The sequence below is a fragment of the Leptonotus elevatus genome, chromosome 6 (assembly GCF_054856555.1).
Source record: "Leptonotus elevatus isolate MCC_2025b chromosome 6, RoL_Lele_1.0, whole genome shotgun sequence".
In the NCBI taxonomy this organism is placed as follows: domain Eukaryota; kingdom Metazoa; phylum Chordata; class Actinopteri; order Syngnathiformes; family Syngnathidae; genus Leptonotus; species Leptonotus elevatus.
Genome location: NC_141244.1, coordinates 19661462 through 19678607, shown reverse-complemented (window position 1 = coordinate 19678607; position 17146 = coordinate 19661462). Strand labels below are relative to the sequence as shown.

Here is a 17146-nt window from a genome sequence, read left to right as displayed (position 1 = left end):
TCCGCGCCACTATAAATGAACACCAAGTGTAGTCCAAACACGTGCGGCGAGAATGATCCGGCTATGTTTGGCGTATAATCCCGCCAGCAGATGGACAGCAGCAGCACGGTGGAACAACAAGACAAAAACACGCTCAATTACGGGATTTGCTTTAACCGTTAATCTCAGTCATCAAATGTTTTGATGTTGTTGTCGTTCTGTTTTTTTCCCCTTGTTTTGAGGTTTCGCGAAGATGACAAAGCACTCAAAATTTGCATTCAAAATGACTGCAAGCTGAATCAACGCCATAACACAACTTGAAAAGTAATCATGCATTTCCATATTTGAGTGTGTTACCTAAAAATGACTTGCAACATGACTCAAATAGAACAGAAAGTACAGAGGTTTGCTATTGTTATTTTTGTGACGTATCACATACCATGGAACTCTAATAAGACACCGTGCCCCAAATAGTTGCTGGGTGTGTCGTCCATTCAAAGATAAAGGTTAAGTATCTTATGCCATCGACGCTATGTTTCACACGTTGACAATGAGGAGTCAAAATTCAAGACTTTGATGTGTTGACAGGCCACAGTGTTGTGTATGTCCCATGTTTAGGTCGTAAGAGTGCCTGGTGCAGTATAAAAGGTGATTTTTGATTTTTGGACATGCTGTCTCTAGGGAAAATTAAATATTTCTAGAAAATGGTAGCCGCTCCACAATGTTGTATGTGTCCATGTTTATGTTATAAATTGTTCTGTTCACAGTACTAATGATGATCCCATTACTTATTTTTTGTAGCGTTCAAGTTATTTTTGTTAGCAACACAATCGCTCCACAATGTTGTGTGCGTCCAATGTTTGGGTTAAAAACACCCATGTTCATATTATAAAGAAGTCCCATACACAGTATTAATGATAATCTAATGTAATAAGTAACCAAGTAAACAACATCTTTAATTAGCCTTCCAAGTATTAAATATACTAAATGGTAGGTAGCCACTCCACAATGTTGTGTGCATTCACGTTTTTGTTGTAAATGAGGTCCTGGTGCAGTTTTGAAAGGGTTGGTGACCCCTGCTATAGACTTTGATATGTGGTCACGCCACAATGTTTTCTGAGCAGTATTAAAGATGAACTTACGTTTTGGGGAGATGCCATCTTTAGCAACAATTAATTTCAGTAAAGTAGCATTTGGCTGCACCACAACGTTGTGTACATCTAGGGAGCTTTGCTACTTGATATCTGGTTTAAAGCTGTCATTTTTATTTCGGTATTAAACTACAGTTTCACTTATTATCAATTATAAATTAATCAATAGCATTGTTTAATATTCAAAAAATGCTTTTTGACAAATACACCCCCCCCCCCCACACACACACACACACACATACACACATATTGGCCTGCCCTATTTACAGTTGAGTAATTGAGTAACTGACAACTGTCAATATTCAACTTTGAGAGCCATTATCAAATGTTTACTTTAGTTTCGAGTTCCAAAACTTTTTGGGTCACCGAAAAAAAACGTTGTCTTTTGATCTGTAAAAAAAAAAACCATTTGTTGTGTCAACACTTCCAGTAAAAGTCAAAAAGTAAATTGGGCTTTCACTTCCTCATGCCTGTAAACGTTGTTTTGTGGTCAAGCGTTTACTAAAACGTGATCAGGCTGCTTTGAGAATAATGTTTGGCTTCAATGCCGTTGCTGGCACTGACTTTCATTTCCAACATTTTTTGGTACCACTCCCAGCTGCGCCTTCCCTCCCACCCCCGCCATCGTCTTACTTGCCACTTGCCTTTGAGCCATACAGGAAGTGTGAGTCGGGGCCCTCCGATTGGCCCGCCGCGCCACGTGTTGGCAGACATAGTAGCTCCTTATATGGTGACAAGGGCTCTCATTGACGGGAGCATCAGGTTGAGCCGTGGTGTTTCTCAGAAAGCACGACTGAACACTATGTACTCCCCACTGCAACACGCGCACACGCGCGCGCGCACACACACACGCCTATTGTCAGTATAAACATGCTGGGTGCCACGCTGACTGTACACACTGCAATACTTGCTGCAAACTGTTTTCAAAGATTCAAGTGAAAACAGGCACACTTTGTGTTGCCTCATTTTAAGTTTCACACAATTGTACCGGTGTGAAATTCCTCTATTTTGTCATTTTTAGTTCCCTTTAGCATTCTATTGACAAACACTGTACCTTGATATGATTTGGTTCATGGGTTGCATTCGAGTGCATGTATAAAATGGTCAAACAACAACACAGATCCAGATGATAGAACCTAAAAGTTTTCTTTTAGTTCAAAGTGAGGCCATTATAAAAATAAATAAATAAATAACTGTTTAGATATACAGCATTCTCTTGTGTGGTGCAAAAACAGCAGAAATGTGAAAGTTTATTTCTGTTAAAACTGATTTTTTAAAGTTTGTTTTCATGAAGATGCGTGTAAACAAAAAAATGTAATATGAAGAAACCAATACATTACTTTTGGTTCAAATGAGGATGTTGCGCTAGTCGAGAAAGTGATGGGTGGTATTTCTTCTTTGTAACCAAAAATGTTATCTTTTTTTGTTTCGTGGGACACGGCATGTTTCGTTGGATGCATTCAAATACACTTTTTTTTTTATATACAGAAGATTTAAACCATTCCTTCTGTATTTGTTATTCGCTAACACACAAACTAATGGCTGCTAAAAAACTGCAGTTGTTTACATTAAACTTCAGCTTTGCAGCCAACCGGAGAGCCATCATGCCCATTGTGATTGTGACACAACTTTACACAGCTTGCAAAACTATGCAATGAGAGGGAATACAACGCTGGACTGCATGGATGCCAAGTGCCAATTTGAATGGAGAACTTGAATCGTTTAATGAAAAAAATAATTGTATGTCTGTGTACTCTGCATTTATTAGTAATATTTTATGCTGAATCTTATTATGGCATTCTGTTTGCAACTGGGTGTTGCTTTTAAAATGTATGAATAAAGTTGAGTTGAATTGAGTAAAAAATTTAAAAGTCAAATAACAGCACACGTTCAAATTATAAATACTTTTGACATTCCATTTGATTTGGTTAGGTTCAAATGGTTAAAGGGTTGCTTTCGAAAATGCGATGATCCCCCCCACGGGATTCATTCACATGCCATGTAAAACAAAAGGTTCAAATAACACCTAATATACCCCCAATTTGTTTGTTTTGGTTCACATGAGGGCGTTTATTGTGGAAAATAGCACTGAGGTTTAATATGTTCTTCCTCGTGGTGCAAAAATATTAAACCCGAACGTTAACGGTTTGCTTCTCTCCCCCATTTCACCGAAAACGTGCTTTGTTTGGTTTCCCTTGACAAGCAGTTAGGAGTTACGTAACGTCCATTTGACGAGAAGAGTCTAAGTGTAGAAGAGCGGTTAGGTGGAGATAAAGTATCAACGTGTTAGTAAATCCTTACATCGATACTGTTAGTCGTATTACAGTTGTTCAATACAATAATTGTAATACGTAATGTGTTTATAGAAAGTCTCACTAATTTTCCGACACTAGTATGGTGGTTTTGTTTTGAAACACCCCCCCGTCGACCCCTCGGCGGGAGACTTGGTACGTTCATCTCTACACGTCATCCATTGTTTACAAATCAACGGAGCTTGTTGAGAGGTTGGCGGCGTGGCGAGAGCGAGGACCGAGTGGTGCGAGGAGCGGTTCCTCTCATTCATTCCTGAGAACAACAACAAACCTACCGGCGCTCACGATGCCCTGTCGAAAGGAAAACTACATCTTCCTGGAGCAGTCCGTCACCGTCGACTCCAAAGAGGTGGACGCGCTGGTGACGAGGATTGGCGAGGCGCTGCAGCTCCACAACAATAGCAGCGGCCATCCGAAGAAGACTGCCTGCTTGCACGGACTCGCCACCGGCGTGGGGAGCGTGATCAACCCGGCCGGGGTCGTCGGCGGCGGACTAGGAGGCACCACGGCCACGGGGGCGCCGGTTCCGAAACGGCAAGGCTGCTGCATGCGGCTGCGGAACCGCGGCAGCAGTCGGGCGAGCCCTTACCACATCCCCGGCTCCAGCGACCAGGAGTGGGACCAAATCAAACCGTGGAACAAAAAGAGGCTGCACGCCGACGAGGACGACCCGCACCGCCTTCTTCAGGAGCTCATCCTGTCGGGTAACCTGATCAAGGAGGCCGTGAGACGACTGCAGTTCTCCGCGGCGGATTGCGAAGACTTCCCCAAAGCGGCGGACAACGTGCCTTGCTGACGAGGCTTCAAACACGGCTCCCACCCCTTCCGCGGTCGTCCCCTTGACTTTCATGTTAAACCGGACAAGACTGGTAGCTGTGTTTTATTTCCCCTCATTTCTCATTTTTCGCTTGACCCGAAACCTTGGCACCGTTGCGTCAGCACCAGGCGGTTAGCTCGCCAATTAGCCGCCCGGCTAATGAGCCATGTTGTTTATGTTTGAAAATCTCATGTGGAGGGGTGGGGGGTATAAGGTGCTTCGAGTAAAGCGGAATTTGCTCATTTTCATCGACATTTCTTCCTTTCCTCTCAGTTGAATGACATTTCACAACGAGGCTTTTCATGTGTGTGATTTTGAGGGTAAAATGGACGCCATTTTCAAGACTACTCAAAAAAAGCCCCCCACATGTAAACACGTTTTTCCTCCCACCTCCTCCCTTAATCTGTTGTCATGTTTGGAGGCTGGACTGCAAACTACTAGCCTTATCCACCCCCCACATACATGAACTTTATCGTGGAGGGGTTATAGTGATGTGTGTGTGTGGCCATTTTGTTTACACTCGAGGAGACAGGAAGCAAGTGTGTACCTTTCTTTACTTTTTCTATCATTTGACTTCCCTCGGAGCAGCTACTTTCACCACCAACAACCTCATCTAAGACACATTCGTGTCATTTTTCTAAAGCAGTTTTTTCTACGCGGCACTGTTAAATGTGGTTAGCGGTATTGGGGTTTGAATCCCGGCTTCTGGTTTCCTCCCACATTCCATGTAACATGTTAATTGAACACTTAAATTCTCCATAGGCTGTTTGTCCCTGCAATAGGTTGGCAACCAGTCCAGAATGTTCCCATGGCATAGGCTCCAGCTCATCCGTGGTCCTCATGAGGAGTATCGGAAGTTGATTTTTTTTTCTTCTTCCTACACCAAGCAATGTGATAACAAAAAGTCTCTTGTGGTGGGAAAGCCTCTAGGTGTCTTCTGAAAGGGGATCCCGGTGGGCAAATATGCAGGATAGTGGGGGTTGGGGTGCGGGAGGGGGCATGTGAAAGCAAGGCCATTTCCCACAGGGCTTACTATTACTTGGGTCTGTTTGTTTGCTTGTAAAAGGGGGGGAAGTGTGTGGTTGACGGTCACGTGACAACACTTTGTGGTGCTCTTCACCTTTTCGGAATTCCGATGAGGAGTTCTATTGTTTGTGTTTTTTTTCCCTTTCTTTTTGTATTTGTGCTCCGTGTAAAACAAAATGCACGACTGCTTCGTAACGAAGTATCTTGATAATGTTCTGAATATTCAGGGCCTTTTTTGGTTGTATTAATAAACACTTTGTTTTTCCAAACTTGTTGTCTTTCTGACTTCCGGGAACGCCTCGTGACTCAAAACTTCATTGAAAGTGTGCCAGACAACTTTCCCCCGCGAGTGTGAGCGTGTACAACGTTGTGTTGGCGGGCACATGTTCATTATGAGCCTATAAATACTCCCCCCTCCATGTAGAGGGGGGCACAGGAGGCTGTGAAAAGTGAGGGGAGAAAAACATGTTTTGCAACGTCCTCCATGTTGTTTACAGCAGCTCCCTCTGCCGCTTCTGCTCAGTCACTGGAGTGCGTGTGTGTCGTCATCTTTCCCAGTAGTAGAGGAAGCGATCACCTTGGCAGTATACAAACACCACAAACAGGCTAATAATACTGCCATGGTGTTTTGTTCAAGGAAGAAAGGGGAAGTTAAAACACCGGTATAGTGAACCACCATTTAAGCTGCTTATTTGTCACTCCCAGTTGTAGTTTACTGTAAAGACACAACAATTGACAATACACGGGAATATTTAAACCAAACCATATCATTTTGTCTAGCGATACGCCACTGGCTTTTCTCCACTTGATGACGACTTTAGTGTTCAGTGTTAAATTCACTACTCGGAAATTATTTTTGTAACATTCCCCCTAATGATACTTTTGAACAATGGGACCCTTGTGTTATTGTGGAAGTGCCCTGAATGTTGTGGACCGTGGCTCGTACCATAAGATGCGACTAAATGATGTCAGGCAGCCTAAAAGAACATCTGAACTTTATTTGGAGTTAATCAGAGGCACTTAAATGGTGGCAGATGTGTGCTAACTTCTATTTAGCATGAATTTCAATGTTATTAGGTTAAACTGAACACACTAACATGCCCAGTTATAAGAGGGTGTGCTCACTTGTAGAGTCACAAAAGCTCAGTTGTTTATTTTTACTTCTCTTCTTGAAATGTTTTTTTTCCTATTGAGTTGAACAGGTTATTGGTCATGCTAACTGTAAAAAGTTTGGAAATGATTTATCTTAGTATTTACCGGTATGTTTCTTTTATTTACACTATTAGCAAAAACCTGGCATTTAACAGGGGTGTGTCAACTTTTTACACCCACTGTATGTTATGTATCATACATACTTTTCTTCCAATATGCAGTACTGATTGTTGCGGAGGAGGGTGGGGGGGGTTGTATTGTAATGAAAAACAAATTATTTCTGTCCACATGGTTACTAAGGTCTATTTCTAACATAATACAAAGAATAACAGTCACACTTGACTTGATAATTTAAAAAAATATATATATATATAAATTCTGCTTTGGAAGCAAGAAACTAGCATTTGGCATGTTTAGCTAGTAGTGGTAGGAAGTAACAACCTACAAATACTTAAGTACGTTTGTTTTTTTCAATTGCTCCCTATATTTGAAATCAGATATACTTTCTGTGGCATGTAACATGAGCAAAACTATTTTACTTAACTATCCATTTTTATTATTATTTTTTGTACTTTTACTTAAATGCAGAAGTTGAATCAGCATTTATGGTATTTTCTACAAAACTATCTTCTGCTTATGTACAGAGTGTGAGTACTTTTACCACCTCTGTTATCTACAAATGTTTATTTTGAAAATCAGAAGCTCCCGAGGAAACTGGAACTTCCTGGCTGCATGGTGTCACCATGGTAACGAGACAAGCGTTCTGCCTTGCGCTTGGTGGCAGCATTTCACCAGAATTGCTCATGTCTTGGATATACTGTATTCTAGTGTGTTACTAAAGTTGGTATCGATCCGATTGGAAGTAAACACCTGGTTGGTATCGTCGATATAGATATCAATACATTTTGATTTAGAATGTGCGTCAGTCGTGTTAAGGTTAGGGTAAGGGTCTAGGAAATGCATTATGTCAATCAATGAGAGGTCCCCACTAGAAATGTAAACCCAACATGTGTGTGCCAGTGTGCGTGCGTGTGTGTGTGCGTGTGTGTGATGCTCGCTAGGACACGCTGCCTTAGCCAAACAAAAGAGGAGCAGGAGGAGTGTCTCTGTTCATAATATAAAGTGAATTTATTTATTTTTAAATATATAGGATATTTGACAGAAGAGGAGAGACAAAAGCTTGATTTCATCACGATTTTGATTGTTTATTTATTTTTTATATAATTTTATTTGCTTGCCTATTTTTTTTTTAGACAGTAAAATTTGGCACTGTTGTTAATAACAATTCTGTTTAATGTGTATCAAGTGTTGAAGACACATTTATTTTCACTTCACAGCTGACTCAAGTATCGATCACAATACGTTTAATATCGATAAAAATCAATACCAATATCGATATCTAGGCCGATCCGCCCACCACTGTAGTATTTGAGTGAAAGCTTCTGCAGAAGTGGAGCTCAGGAGTAGGCACGCACCGCCGCTCTGTGGCCGCTCAGCTCTTGCGCACCTCCAGCCTTCTCGCTCGCTCGCCTCCTCCCGGGGCTCTCCATGGCGGCCAAAAACCGAAAGCAGACCGGCAAGAGCGACAAAAGCGAAAAGAGTACCTCGCTCGCTTCTTCTTCTGGCGGCAAAAGCGGCGCCAAGCGAGCCGCCGCCGCCGCTGCTGCTGGCAGGGATGCGAAAGCCGCGAACGGGCTATCGGGCATCCGGCACAAGCTGGGGCTAACCCATTCCACAGCGGCCGGGCTGGGATTCACGCTTCTCCTCGGTAAGCTCCGGGGCGCGATAGCGTTGCCGGCCTCGACGTGGACACCCAAAACTGGGTTAAATCTGTGTGGCTAACAAACTTGTTATCTCCACCGTGCATCAGCATCCGGGCTAACATTAGCTCACCTGACTGTGTTAGCTTCCGAGCGTTAGCCACTACTCATTGCTAATTAATTTTCTATTAGATTTGTTCGCTCTCGTGTAATTCGTTTCTTGATGTAAACTAGGGTGTTTAAATTGTTTTTTTTTCTGTCTGCCCACAGCTGCTCTGAGCGGATATCTTCACTGGTGAGTTGTAAAAAGCTTGTGTGGTTTTAAATACACCATTCAATACAAATTAGTTGTTTACTTCAAACTCATCGTCCTTAAAATATGCAGTTAAGATTGGGGAAATATATTACATTTAATTTAGGGATATGTAAAAAAAAAAAAACTCACTGGACAGGTCTTCAAAATATAAATTTCAGATACAAACTACAAAATTAAGAACGACAAATTAACCCTCCTGGAAGCTGAAGCACTTGCCCAACCTATTTCTGTCTTCATGCACTCCAGGAAGATTCTTCCTGAATGTATTTATTTTATAAATTTTAATTTGGCTGTTACAGGTGTTACATTCTGGGGGAAAATAATCTTCGGCACCTGGTTAAAGTGAAGCCTCTACTTCAACAAAAGCACTTTGAAAACATAATCCATGCATTCGTTACATCTTACTGTTATGCACTTTATTTTGGAGTCAACCAGCTGTCCCCTCAAATGTCTCCAATTGGTCCAAAATGAAGCTTCTCTCCTCCCTCCTGTGGATTTTAGAGTTCATTTTAAGATGATTTGTTTTTAAATCTTCCTGTTTAACTTTTATTATTGCGATTCTCCACTTGCAGGTATCATCTCACGCAGCTCTTTGAGAATGACAGGCACTTCTCGCACTTGTCCAACCTGGAGAAAGAAATGGCTTTCCGGACAGAAATGGTGAAAACAAGTTTTCTAGATTTGCAGACAATAGGACAATTGTTTGTTATTGTGGTTGCGTTTTCCACTAGTGGTAACGTGTACTGCTTATACTGAGAGTTCTTTTAAATATTGGGACTCTTTTAAATTTGAGGGGGGAAAAGCAAGCACTTAAATGTTGTGGATTAAAAATGCACATGCATGCTGTGACACAAAAAGTCAACATTTCTATACTTGCAGAGTGTGAGCTGTTGATTGGCTGTGATACTTCCTTCTTCCTGTTGCCGATTTCATAACCACTCCTCAATGTATGCGTGAGGCCTCTTAATTGATTCACTGAATGCCTTGTTTTTGGATCGCAGGGCTTGTATTACTCGTACTACAAGACCATTATTGAGGCGCCATCCTTCCTGCAAGGCCTGCACATGGTCATGAATGACCGGCTGACCGAGTACCCACTGGTCATAAACACCCTCAAGAGGTTTAATCTTTACCCAGAGGTACTTTTTTTAAATTTTATTTTACTTTTTTACATTAAAACTGTTAACAAAAAAAGCAAAATATATTTTTGGGTTCATACCTTTAAATTCTCATTAAGCTGAATTATAGCATTACAGTAATTTCTGGTCTATAAGCCGCGCTTGTTACACATATAAGCCGCACCCGACTGTAAGCCGCAGGTGTTTTAATGTTACCCCACCGGTATATAAGAGTTCCCACTATCTTCTTTTCCATAATGAGGGCGCAAATTGTCTCTCTCTCTTGTTCTCTCTCTCCTACTGTATTTGGGCTCACTTGGTTTGTTTTGCTCTGCCTGACGCTCTTGCGCTTCTTTTGTGATCTGATGGAAAAGCCACACCTTTGTACTAGCCGCAGGGTCGAATGCAAGTGAAAAAAGTAGCGGCTTATAGTCCAGAATTTACTGTATTTGTTGAGGCATGGCAATGATTCAAGACTGATGAAGCAAACAAACAAAAAAAAAAGGCCTTTTACTGACTAGTACGTGTGTGCTTCTCAGGTGGTTCTGGCCAGCTGGTTCCGGATATACACGTCTGTCATGGGCTACTTTGGCGTTCCCACCAAGATGTGCTGGTCCATTAACAGAGGAGAAGGCCTGACGCCTGTGGACAGTTGTGAAGGTAGTGGCGGTTGCCATGGAGACCCTATGCCATTTGCAAATACAATACAATACAACACAATACAATTCACACACGGCAAGTGTACCCGCTGTGGTAGGTCGGTAGAAGAAAAGCTATGACTGATGTCCTCCAAAATGAAAATGGCACACAAAGACTTTGTATAGAGAGAGGGCTCCCTTATCGATTAGTTTACATAACCATGATGCAACAGAGAGTTATATTTGCTCTCTGTGAGACGCTGGTGGAATTTTGAGAGGGACAAACAGCATCAGTTCTTGTAAAAAAACAAACTAAAAAACTAAATGAGATTTATAGAGAACACAATGACATTCTTGAAACTATGAAATCTGCTTGGAAATTATTTATAAATATTTATGACTACATTTTGGATGTTACAATGATATTTTTCAAGAATAAAAGCTTAATTACACTTAATCCATAGCTTTTTCAAAAGGCTTAAAAAATGCTACAAATACAATACTAAACATTACATAATAAAATCATTAGTTCAACGAAAATGTTTCATACTTTCATTTCGTGAATGAGAGGTCAAAGTTGCCTTAAAACGCTTAAAAGTTTTAGTTTGGCTTCACTGAAAATGCCGATGCCAGCTGTTTCATATATTTAAATTTATTTTGTCTGCTTACATGATAAATTTTTGCCCTTTTTTTTGTTTTGCTGTGGCGAAATCAATGTATTTCCCCTGTCTCTCATTTTGACGCCTTAGATTACTTAGATGCTTACCTGGTTAAATAAAGGAATGAAGAATATGACCAAATATGTTTTTTTTTCTTCCCTTGACTTGTCTTCAACACATTTTTTTTAAACCAATTAAATCAACTTTAGATTTAAAAAAATTCAATCCGGTTGGAAGAATGTTTACTCACCTGACAAAATGGGTGCTGTTAAAGAGTCTGTATCAGTCCTGTGCAATGACATGATATTATCAAATAACTCTTCAAGTCCAACAATAATTTAACCCGGATGGTTAAAAATAAAATCCACCTGTTCTGTAATCTTGCTGGCTTTGACCACACGGAAAGACTTTATTTGTAAACAGCAGTTGTTTTTGCAAGTTCTATAGTATTGCACACACGTTTTCTACTTTCTATGTTCATCACCTTACATTATGTATGTTAATATTGTGTGTGTCTGTACATCAGGCTTGGGCGATCCGGCTTACTTCTACGTGACATGCGTGTTCCTGCTGAATGGGGTGATGATGAGCCTGTTTTTCTTGTATGGCGCTTACCTCAGGTAATAACTCCAGCTTGGCTGGTTGGAGAAAAATTAATCAGGATTGAGGATAGTGTAGATGTATTGCTTATTGATCCGACAACATAATGGATTATAGATGTCTCAGATGACCTCCCTTTGGGACTGACTTGCAAAGATCCCAAATAGCAGTTTGCGTGTGCTGTTGGTTGCTGTGTTGCGTGTCATGTACTAAGATTGCGAAATTATAATGACCAAAATTCTGACTTTTTTTTTTCCTCCTTTCCAGCGGCAGCCGACTGGGCGGCGTCGTGACCACCGTGTGTTTCTTCTTCAATCACGGCGAGGTGAGTACCTGTTAAAATGTTGACATTTTTAAAAAACTAACATCTAATCTGTCACCATTGCTGTCCGTCTGTGTATGTCAGAGCACACGCGTGATGTGGACCCCTCCTCTGAGGGAAAGCTTTGCCTACCCCTTCCTGGTCCTGCAGATGCTGCTACTCACATTCATTTTGAGGTTCATATGCTTTCTGTCATGTCGCCCATTGGATGCATCTGATGGAGTTTTTTTTTTTAAACAAACTTTATTCAACAATCCTAATTCACAATCAAACATCAGGTACATCAAACGAGTGCCTTTCAACAGTTGTGTTGAAGTTGAAATGCATGTTGTAATACTTGCTAGTGACACAGGGCTGGAGTATAACAATATCACTTTTTGTCATTTTATTATAGACTTGTTTAAGATTTTTTTTATTTTTATCCTTAATGGCGATCAGGGCTCAACCAGTTCGTCTTTATAAATATGTATGTAATGTAGCTCTTATGGATAGCATGGACTGATGTCTGTTTACCTTGATTTTCTCCTCACTGTATTTATCTCCCCCCCTACCAACAGGACCCGGAACCCAAGCAGGATGGCTCTGGTGGCTCTGGGAATATGCACGCTGTGCTTCATGCTGCCATGGCAGTTTGCCCAGTTTGTGCTGCTCACTCAGGTAAACAGCAAGGCAGACAGAAAGTCCAAAGCAACAAATACATATTTTTAATATAACAAATGAACACAAATGTCAGGGTTTTACAGGTTTTTTTTTAAATTTTCTTTTCTTTTCTTTTCAGGTTGCTTCCCTGTTTGCGTCCTACATCGTGGGTTACCTCAGTGCGGCTAAGATGCAGTTGCTGTTGGTCACTCACATGGTATGGTGGATCTTTACTCTCTCAAAGTGGCCTGGGCTGCTAGGGCCCTTTTACAGCTGCTCGCAGCTCTTGTTGGACTTACTGCTGAAAGATTGCGCTCACGGGCGCCTCCTCTCTTTGTTTGCTCAAACTGCAGGTCGCACTGGCCTTCTGCTTCATGCTTATGTTTGGCAACGCCATGCTGCTCACATCCTTTTACGCCTCATCGCTGGTCTCAATCTGGGTGAGTCGAGTCAGGGTGATTATGATAGCGTCCGAATTGATGAAAGTAAGTCAATAATTATTTTCTTTCTCAGGCTATCATTGCATTGAGGGGTCGCTTCACACGGATCTTCAAAACGGGCCTAGTCTTCTGGGTCGGAATGATTTACTTCTGCTTGTTATAATATACTCTACTCTGGGTGCAACAAAAATCTTTTTCTTTTGTTTGAACTTCCTGATGTCTTCCACAGGTCATGCAGGCTTTGGTTTGGGTGGGGTCCACTGTTCTGCTGAAATTCCTGCTGTCCACCGTCCTCGGTGCTTCAGATGATGTGAGTTACGGTCTCTTTAGAAGTTACTGATATGTCGCCTTCCCCAAAGTGCTACTTCAAAAGTTACTGTGACCTTGATTACTGACCTTTTTTTTTTTTTTTTTTTTTTGAAAGACGCGTTAAAATGTATTGTACCTTCTTTTGAGTTGGTGTCCATAAATACACTTTTTCAAACTAGGAAATTTATACGTGTGTTTATTTGTTTTGTGATGTCACACTTTTCTTCCCCAGGCTCATATCAGTGGTCTGATCAAGTCCAAGTTTACCAGCTACAAGGACTTCCACACGCTCATGTACACGTGTGCTGCAGAGTTTAACTTCATGGAGTGGGAGGTGCGAGTGAAAGCAATGCATGTGATTTGTGCATGTGGGTTTCGTAACGCCTCCATTTCGCTCCACCAGACTCCTACACGCTACCTGAAAACGCTGCTGCTGCCCGTCAACTTGTTGCTGGTAGCTTTGATTGCGAAGACGGTAAAGATATTGTTTTCGATGTGATTAATAAGAGTCAGTGCAAAAATAAAATGCACAAACTGAGTTTTTATTTTAATTTGATTTATTTTGTATCCTTTTCAGATTATGCAGGATGTCATCCGCTACCTGAGGGATGGAGGCAAGGCGTTTGATCAAAATCATGATCATAAAGGCGAGGAAGTTGTGAGGTCAGATGATTGTCAAAGTACACTTACTGACAGTTCGTTATCTGCACCTGCACTGTCGACCAGGAATTTGGAGTCATTGAAATGACATTGGGCGACAAAAGTTTTCATGAAGTAAAGATAAATACATAGGTTGATTATTAAACAGTAATCCTTCTCTTCTCTCTTATAGGTGTGAAGTTGTCACTAAGGGAGAGGTGAGCAAATTTCCTCCATATCTTCTTGCATATTCCATATCCTGTACTGTTGTACCTTAACTTGGAAGACTTTTGGTCTGTATTGCTAGCAAAATAGACAAAAAGAAGCCAAGTGTGGTTGCTTCAAGTGTTTATTGCCCCTCCCAGTTGAAGTTTACTGTAAAACTAAACATAAAACAAACACTCACATTTTATTTAACCAAACCACATAACTTTCTTGCAGAAGTGCGCTAGCTTAATGCTATAATACGAAACGCCAAAACTAGCATCAGTATTGTGGTAGTTGTAAACCTTTTAAATAACTGATATTTGAATATGAACAGCACTTAACACGCAGAAAGATCATTTAAGAAGACTTGTAGGCATAGGATTTTTCTCTACTTTAGATGATTTTATGGTGAGCATTTCCTGTGTACTCCTGCAGATGGCGTATCACAGTCTACAGCTGCTAGCCTTCAGCGTGCTGGCCGTCCTCATCATGCGCCTGAAGCTCTTCCTCACGCCGCACATGTGCATTGTGGCCTCGCTGATCTGCTCCAGACAGGTGGCTCTTTAAACGGCGTCGCGTTTTCACGTTTACCAATCACTGAGCCTTCACCCCCTTTCTCATCCGTGTTCTCGTCAGTTGCTGGGCTGGATCAGGGACAAGGTCAAACATCGGGCCGCCGTGTTCCTGGTGTTGGCCCTCATGGCGGTGAAGGGGGTGGCCAACCTGCAGGCCCAGTGGGGAATCATCGGGGAGTTCAGCAATATGCCTCAGGAGGAGTTGCTGGATTGGATACAGGACAACACACTCCCTGGTGAGGGATATATTCACTAAACTGACGAGTTGTGGAAATTCAATTTGTCTGTCTTAAAACTATTGGTACAGTTATGCACCAGGTCTCGTTACTAAAACATTACAATTATTCCCAACACACATGCATAACTTTGTAGATTACACACACATTCAGTTTTGTGTGCGTCATGTGATGCAGATGCTGTGTTTGCTGGTGCCATGCCCACAATGGCCAGCGTGAAGCTGTCCACGGGTCGGCCCATCGTTAACCATCCCCACTACGAAGACGCCGGTCTGAGGTCAGCGGGAGTCACATGACCACTAGGAGTCATGCGATTGGGCTGCGATGCTAACGTGACTGTTTGTTTGTTGTGTTCCCCAGGGAGCGAACCAAGCTGGTGTACTCCATGTATAGCCGCATGTCTGCAGAGACTGTCAAGAGCAACTTGAACAAACTGGGAATCGACTTTTTTGTTCTGGAAGATTCCTGGTGCACAAGGAGATCCAGGTATGATTCACCACCGCACAGTAGGGCTGAGATGAAATAGTGATATTCAACCTTGGACAGTGTTTTGTACATACAAAATGTTTTGACGATAAAATGGTTTTTTTCCCCACATTCCACAAGGCCCGGCTGCAGCATGCCGGAGATCTGGGATGTGGAGGACCCCGAGAACGTGGGTAAAACTCCTCTGTGCACTCACATGTCCAGGAACTCGCGGCCACACTTCACCACCGTCTTTGCTAATCACATCTACAAAGTCCTCAAAGTGCACAAAGACGGCAGATAACGGCACTCAACATCTTTTGCTTTTAAATTTTGGCCAGAATCCTAAAATCTATAAATAAAATCTTTTTTTTTATGCAGTGGTGGAAGGAAAGTTTGTTACAGGACTTCTGTTACTGTTTTGTGATGGAAACTGTGGACTCTTCTTGGGTTTAGTTGCCTTTTTTTGTACCCAGTTCCCAGAATAGAAGTGGTACTGTAGATTGTGTGGCATTTATCCACCTGTTCATTTTATACAGAACTCTGTGAAAAGAGATAGTTGCAGAAAATGTTGTGAATCAAAGCTGTAACAGAATTTATTCACCTGTGTTTTTTTTACACAGCGAATCAGGACATTGTTGGGTCCCACAATCAGATAAATGTTGAGGTATTTTACGAGGCTTTTTCACACTGAGCGGCATCAAAATCTGCACATAATTTTTCCACCTTTTTTCTTTTATACAAAAGTGGAATTTTGTTGCATCGGTATTTACTCACTTGTCTTTCATACAGTGAAATAAGACACTGTGCGCATTCGCACAGCATCCAAAAATTGATGAGGTGAAACAATTCCCTTTAACTGGGAGAAAGCAAAGACTGAGTTGGCTGTTTCTCAAAGATATCTGGCAAAAAATATGTATCAATCCTTCGACACAGAACCCAGCAAAAGCAGGATATTGACAAAAATTTGGCGCAACTCAGCAGGCCTTGCAATGCATCATTTGCCAGTGTCTTTGACACACATCCCAGCGAAATGAAATATTGTCACCCACTAATTCATTTTGGATTACGCCTCGGACGCTGCCTTCAAATCTGTGTTAAAGGGGCTACTAACAGGATAATGCAATGTGCCCGCAAAGATATTTTGTACAGTAGTGTTGTTGTAATTGACTATTTTTTATGTAATTTATTTACAGGCTCTTATTTTGTGTTACAAAAAAAAGTTCTGAAGTTTTACAGAATTGGAACTGTATGTAATATCGTTCATTCAGAAAAGTGCACCTTGTTCAGTTTAATTGTCCTGTGTTTCAAAAGTAGCACACTTCTGCTATTGTTTTAAGCCTCTCACACTGCCAAATTAACTGCAGCGGTTCATCACACCCTAACACTGGCAACGTGTGGAAAAAGCAAAGGAGGCAAAAATATGAAGCTAAAGTGACGTTGAGATGAGTTTAGCGTAGCTTAGCATTGCAGCACCGGACTAAATGGGAAGCCTCAATGTGCCAAAGGGAGCGCTTGGACAAAAAAAAAATGTACAGAGCTTTTTTTTTTTCTATGAATGTTTTCAATCCGTTTTAATATGTTTAGGGGTTCCTCTCGCTGTTTATGCGTGTTGCACGTCTTTTATATTTGTTTTGTATTGAAATAAAGGGTACAATGGATGTAGTCTGTCTTTTGAATTCATTTACAGTAGTACTCCTTGTTTGTTTACTACTTTGAAGGGGCATGTAGTGTGTTTAAATGTAGGTTTTGGAGTCCCTACACAAGCAGTTTCTGTTTCAAGGGA

General features: G+C 41.5%; 2 protein-coding genes across 2 annotated transcripts; both read left to right on the top strand.

Moving 5' to 3' along the window:
- The first annotated feature begins 3616 nt into the window (after window positions 1-3616).
- On the top strand, window positions 3617-5554 carry gbp (glycogen synthase kinase binding protein). The gene has a single exon (XM_086079652.1). It carries the CDS (start codon window positions 3729-3731, stop codon window positions 4236-4238), a length of 510 nt encoding a protein of 169 aa, XP_085935778.1. The 5' UTR covers window positions 3617-3728; the 3' UTR covers window positions 4239-5554.
- Window positions 5555-7856: 2302 nt separating this feature from the next.
- Window positions 7857-17025, top strand: dpy19l1l (dpy-19-like 1, like (H. sapiens)). The gene is made up of 22 exons (XM_086079388.1): window positions 7857-8205; window positions 8468-8492; window positions 9086-9173; window positions 9515-9652; window positions 10171-10291; window positions 11455-11548; window positions 11796-11853; window positions 11935-12026; window positions 12408-12507; window positions 12629-12706; window positions 12843-12929; window positions 13003-13062; window positions 13159-13239; window positions 13471-13572; window positions 13642-13713; window positions 13816-13901; window positions 14071-14095; window positions 14520-14639; window positions 14721-14895; window positions 15073-15172; window positions 15256-15381; window positions 15502-17025. Exons 1-22 carry the CDS (start codon window positions 7986-7988, stop codon window positions 15662-15664), a joined length of 2211 nt encoding a protein of 736 aa, XP_085935514.1. The 5' UTR covers window positions 7857-7985; the 3' UTR covers window positions 15665-17025.
- Window positions 17026-17146: the final 121 nt, after the last annotated feature.

Excerpts from the sequence above, each read along its gene's own strand:
- dpy19l1l (XM_086079388.1), top strand. The coding sequence starts at position 7,986 with ATGGCGGCCAAAAACCGAAAGCAGACCGGCAAGAGCGACAAAAGCGAA. Across the intron at positions 12,707-12,842 it reads TGCTGTTGGTCACTCACATG|GTCGCACTGGCCTTCTGCTT; the intron begins GTATGGTGGATC and ends CTCAAACTGCAG. Across the intron at positions 14,896-15,072 it reads ACAGGACAACACACTCCCTG|ATGCTGTGTTTGCTGGTGCC; the intron begins GTGAGGGATATA and ends CATGTGATGCAG.
- gbp (XM_086079652.1), top strand. The coding sequence starts at position 3,729 with ATGCCCTGTCGAAAGGAAAACTACATCTTCCTGGAGCAGTCCGTCACC.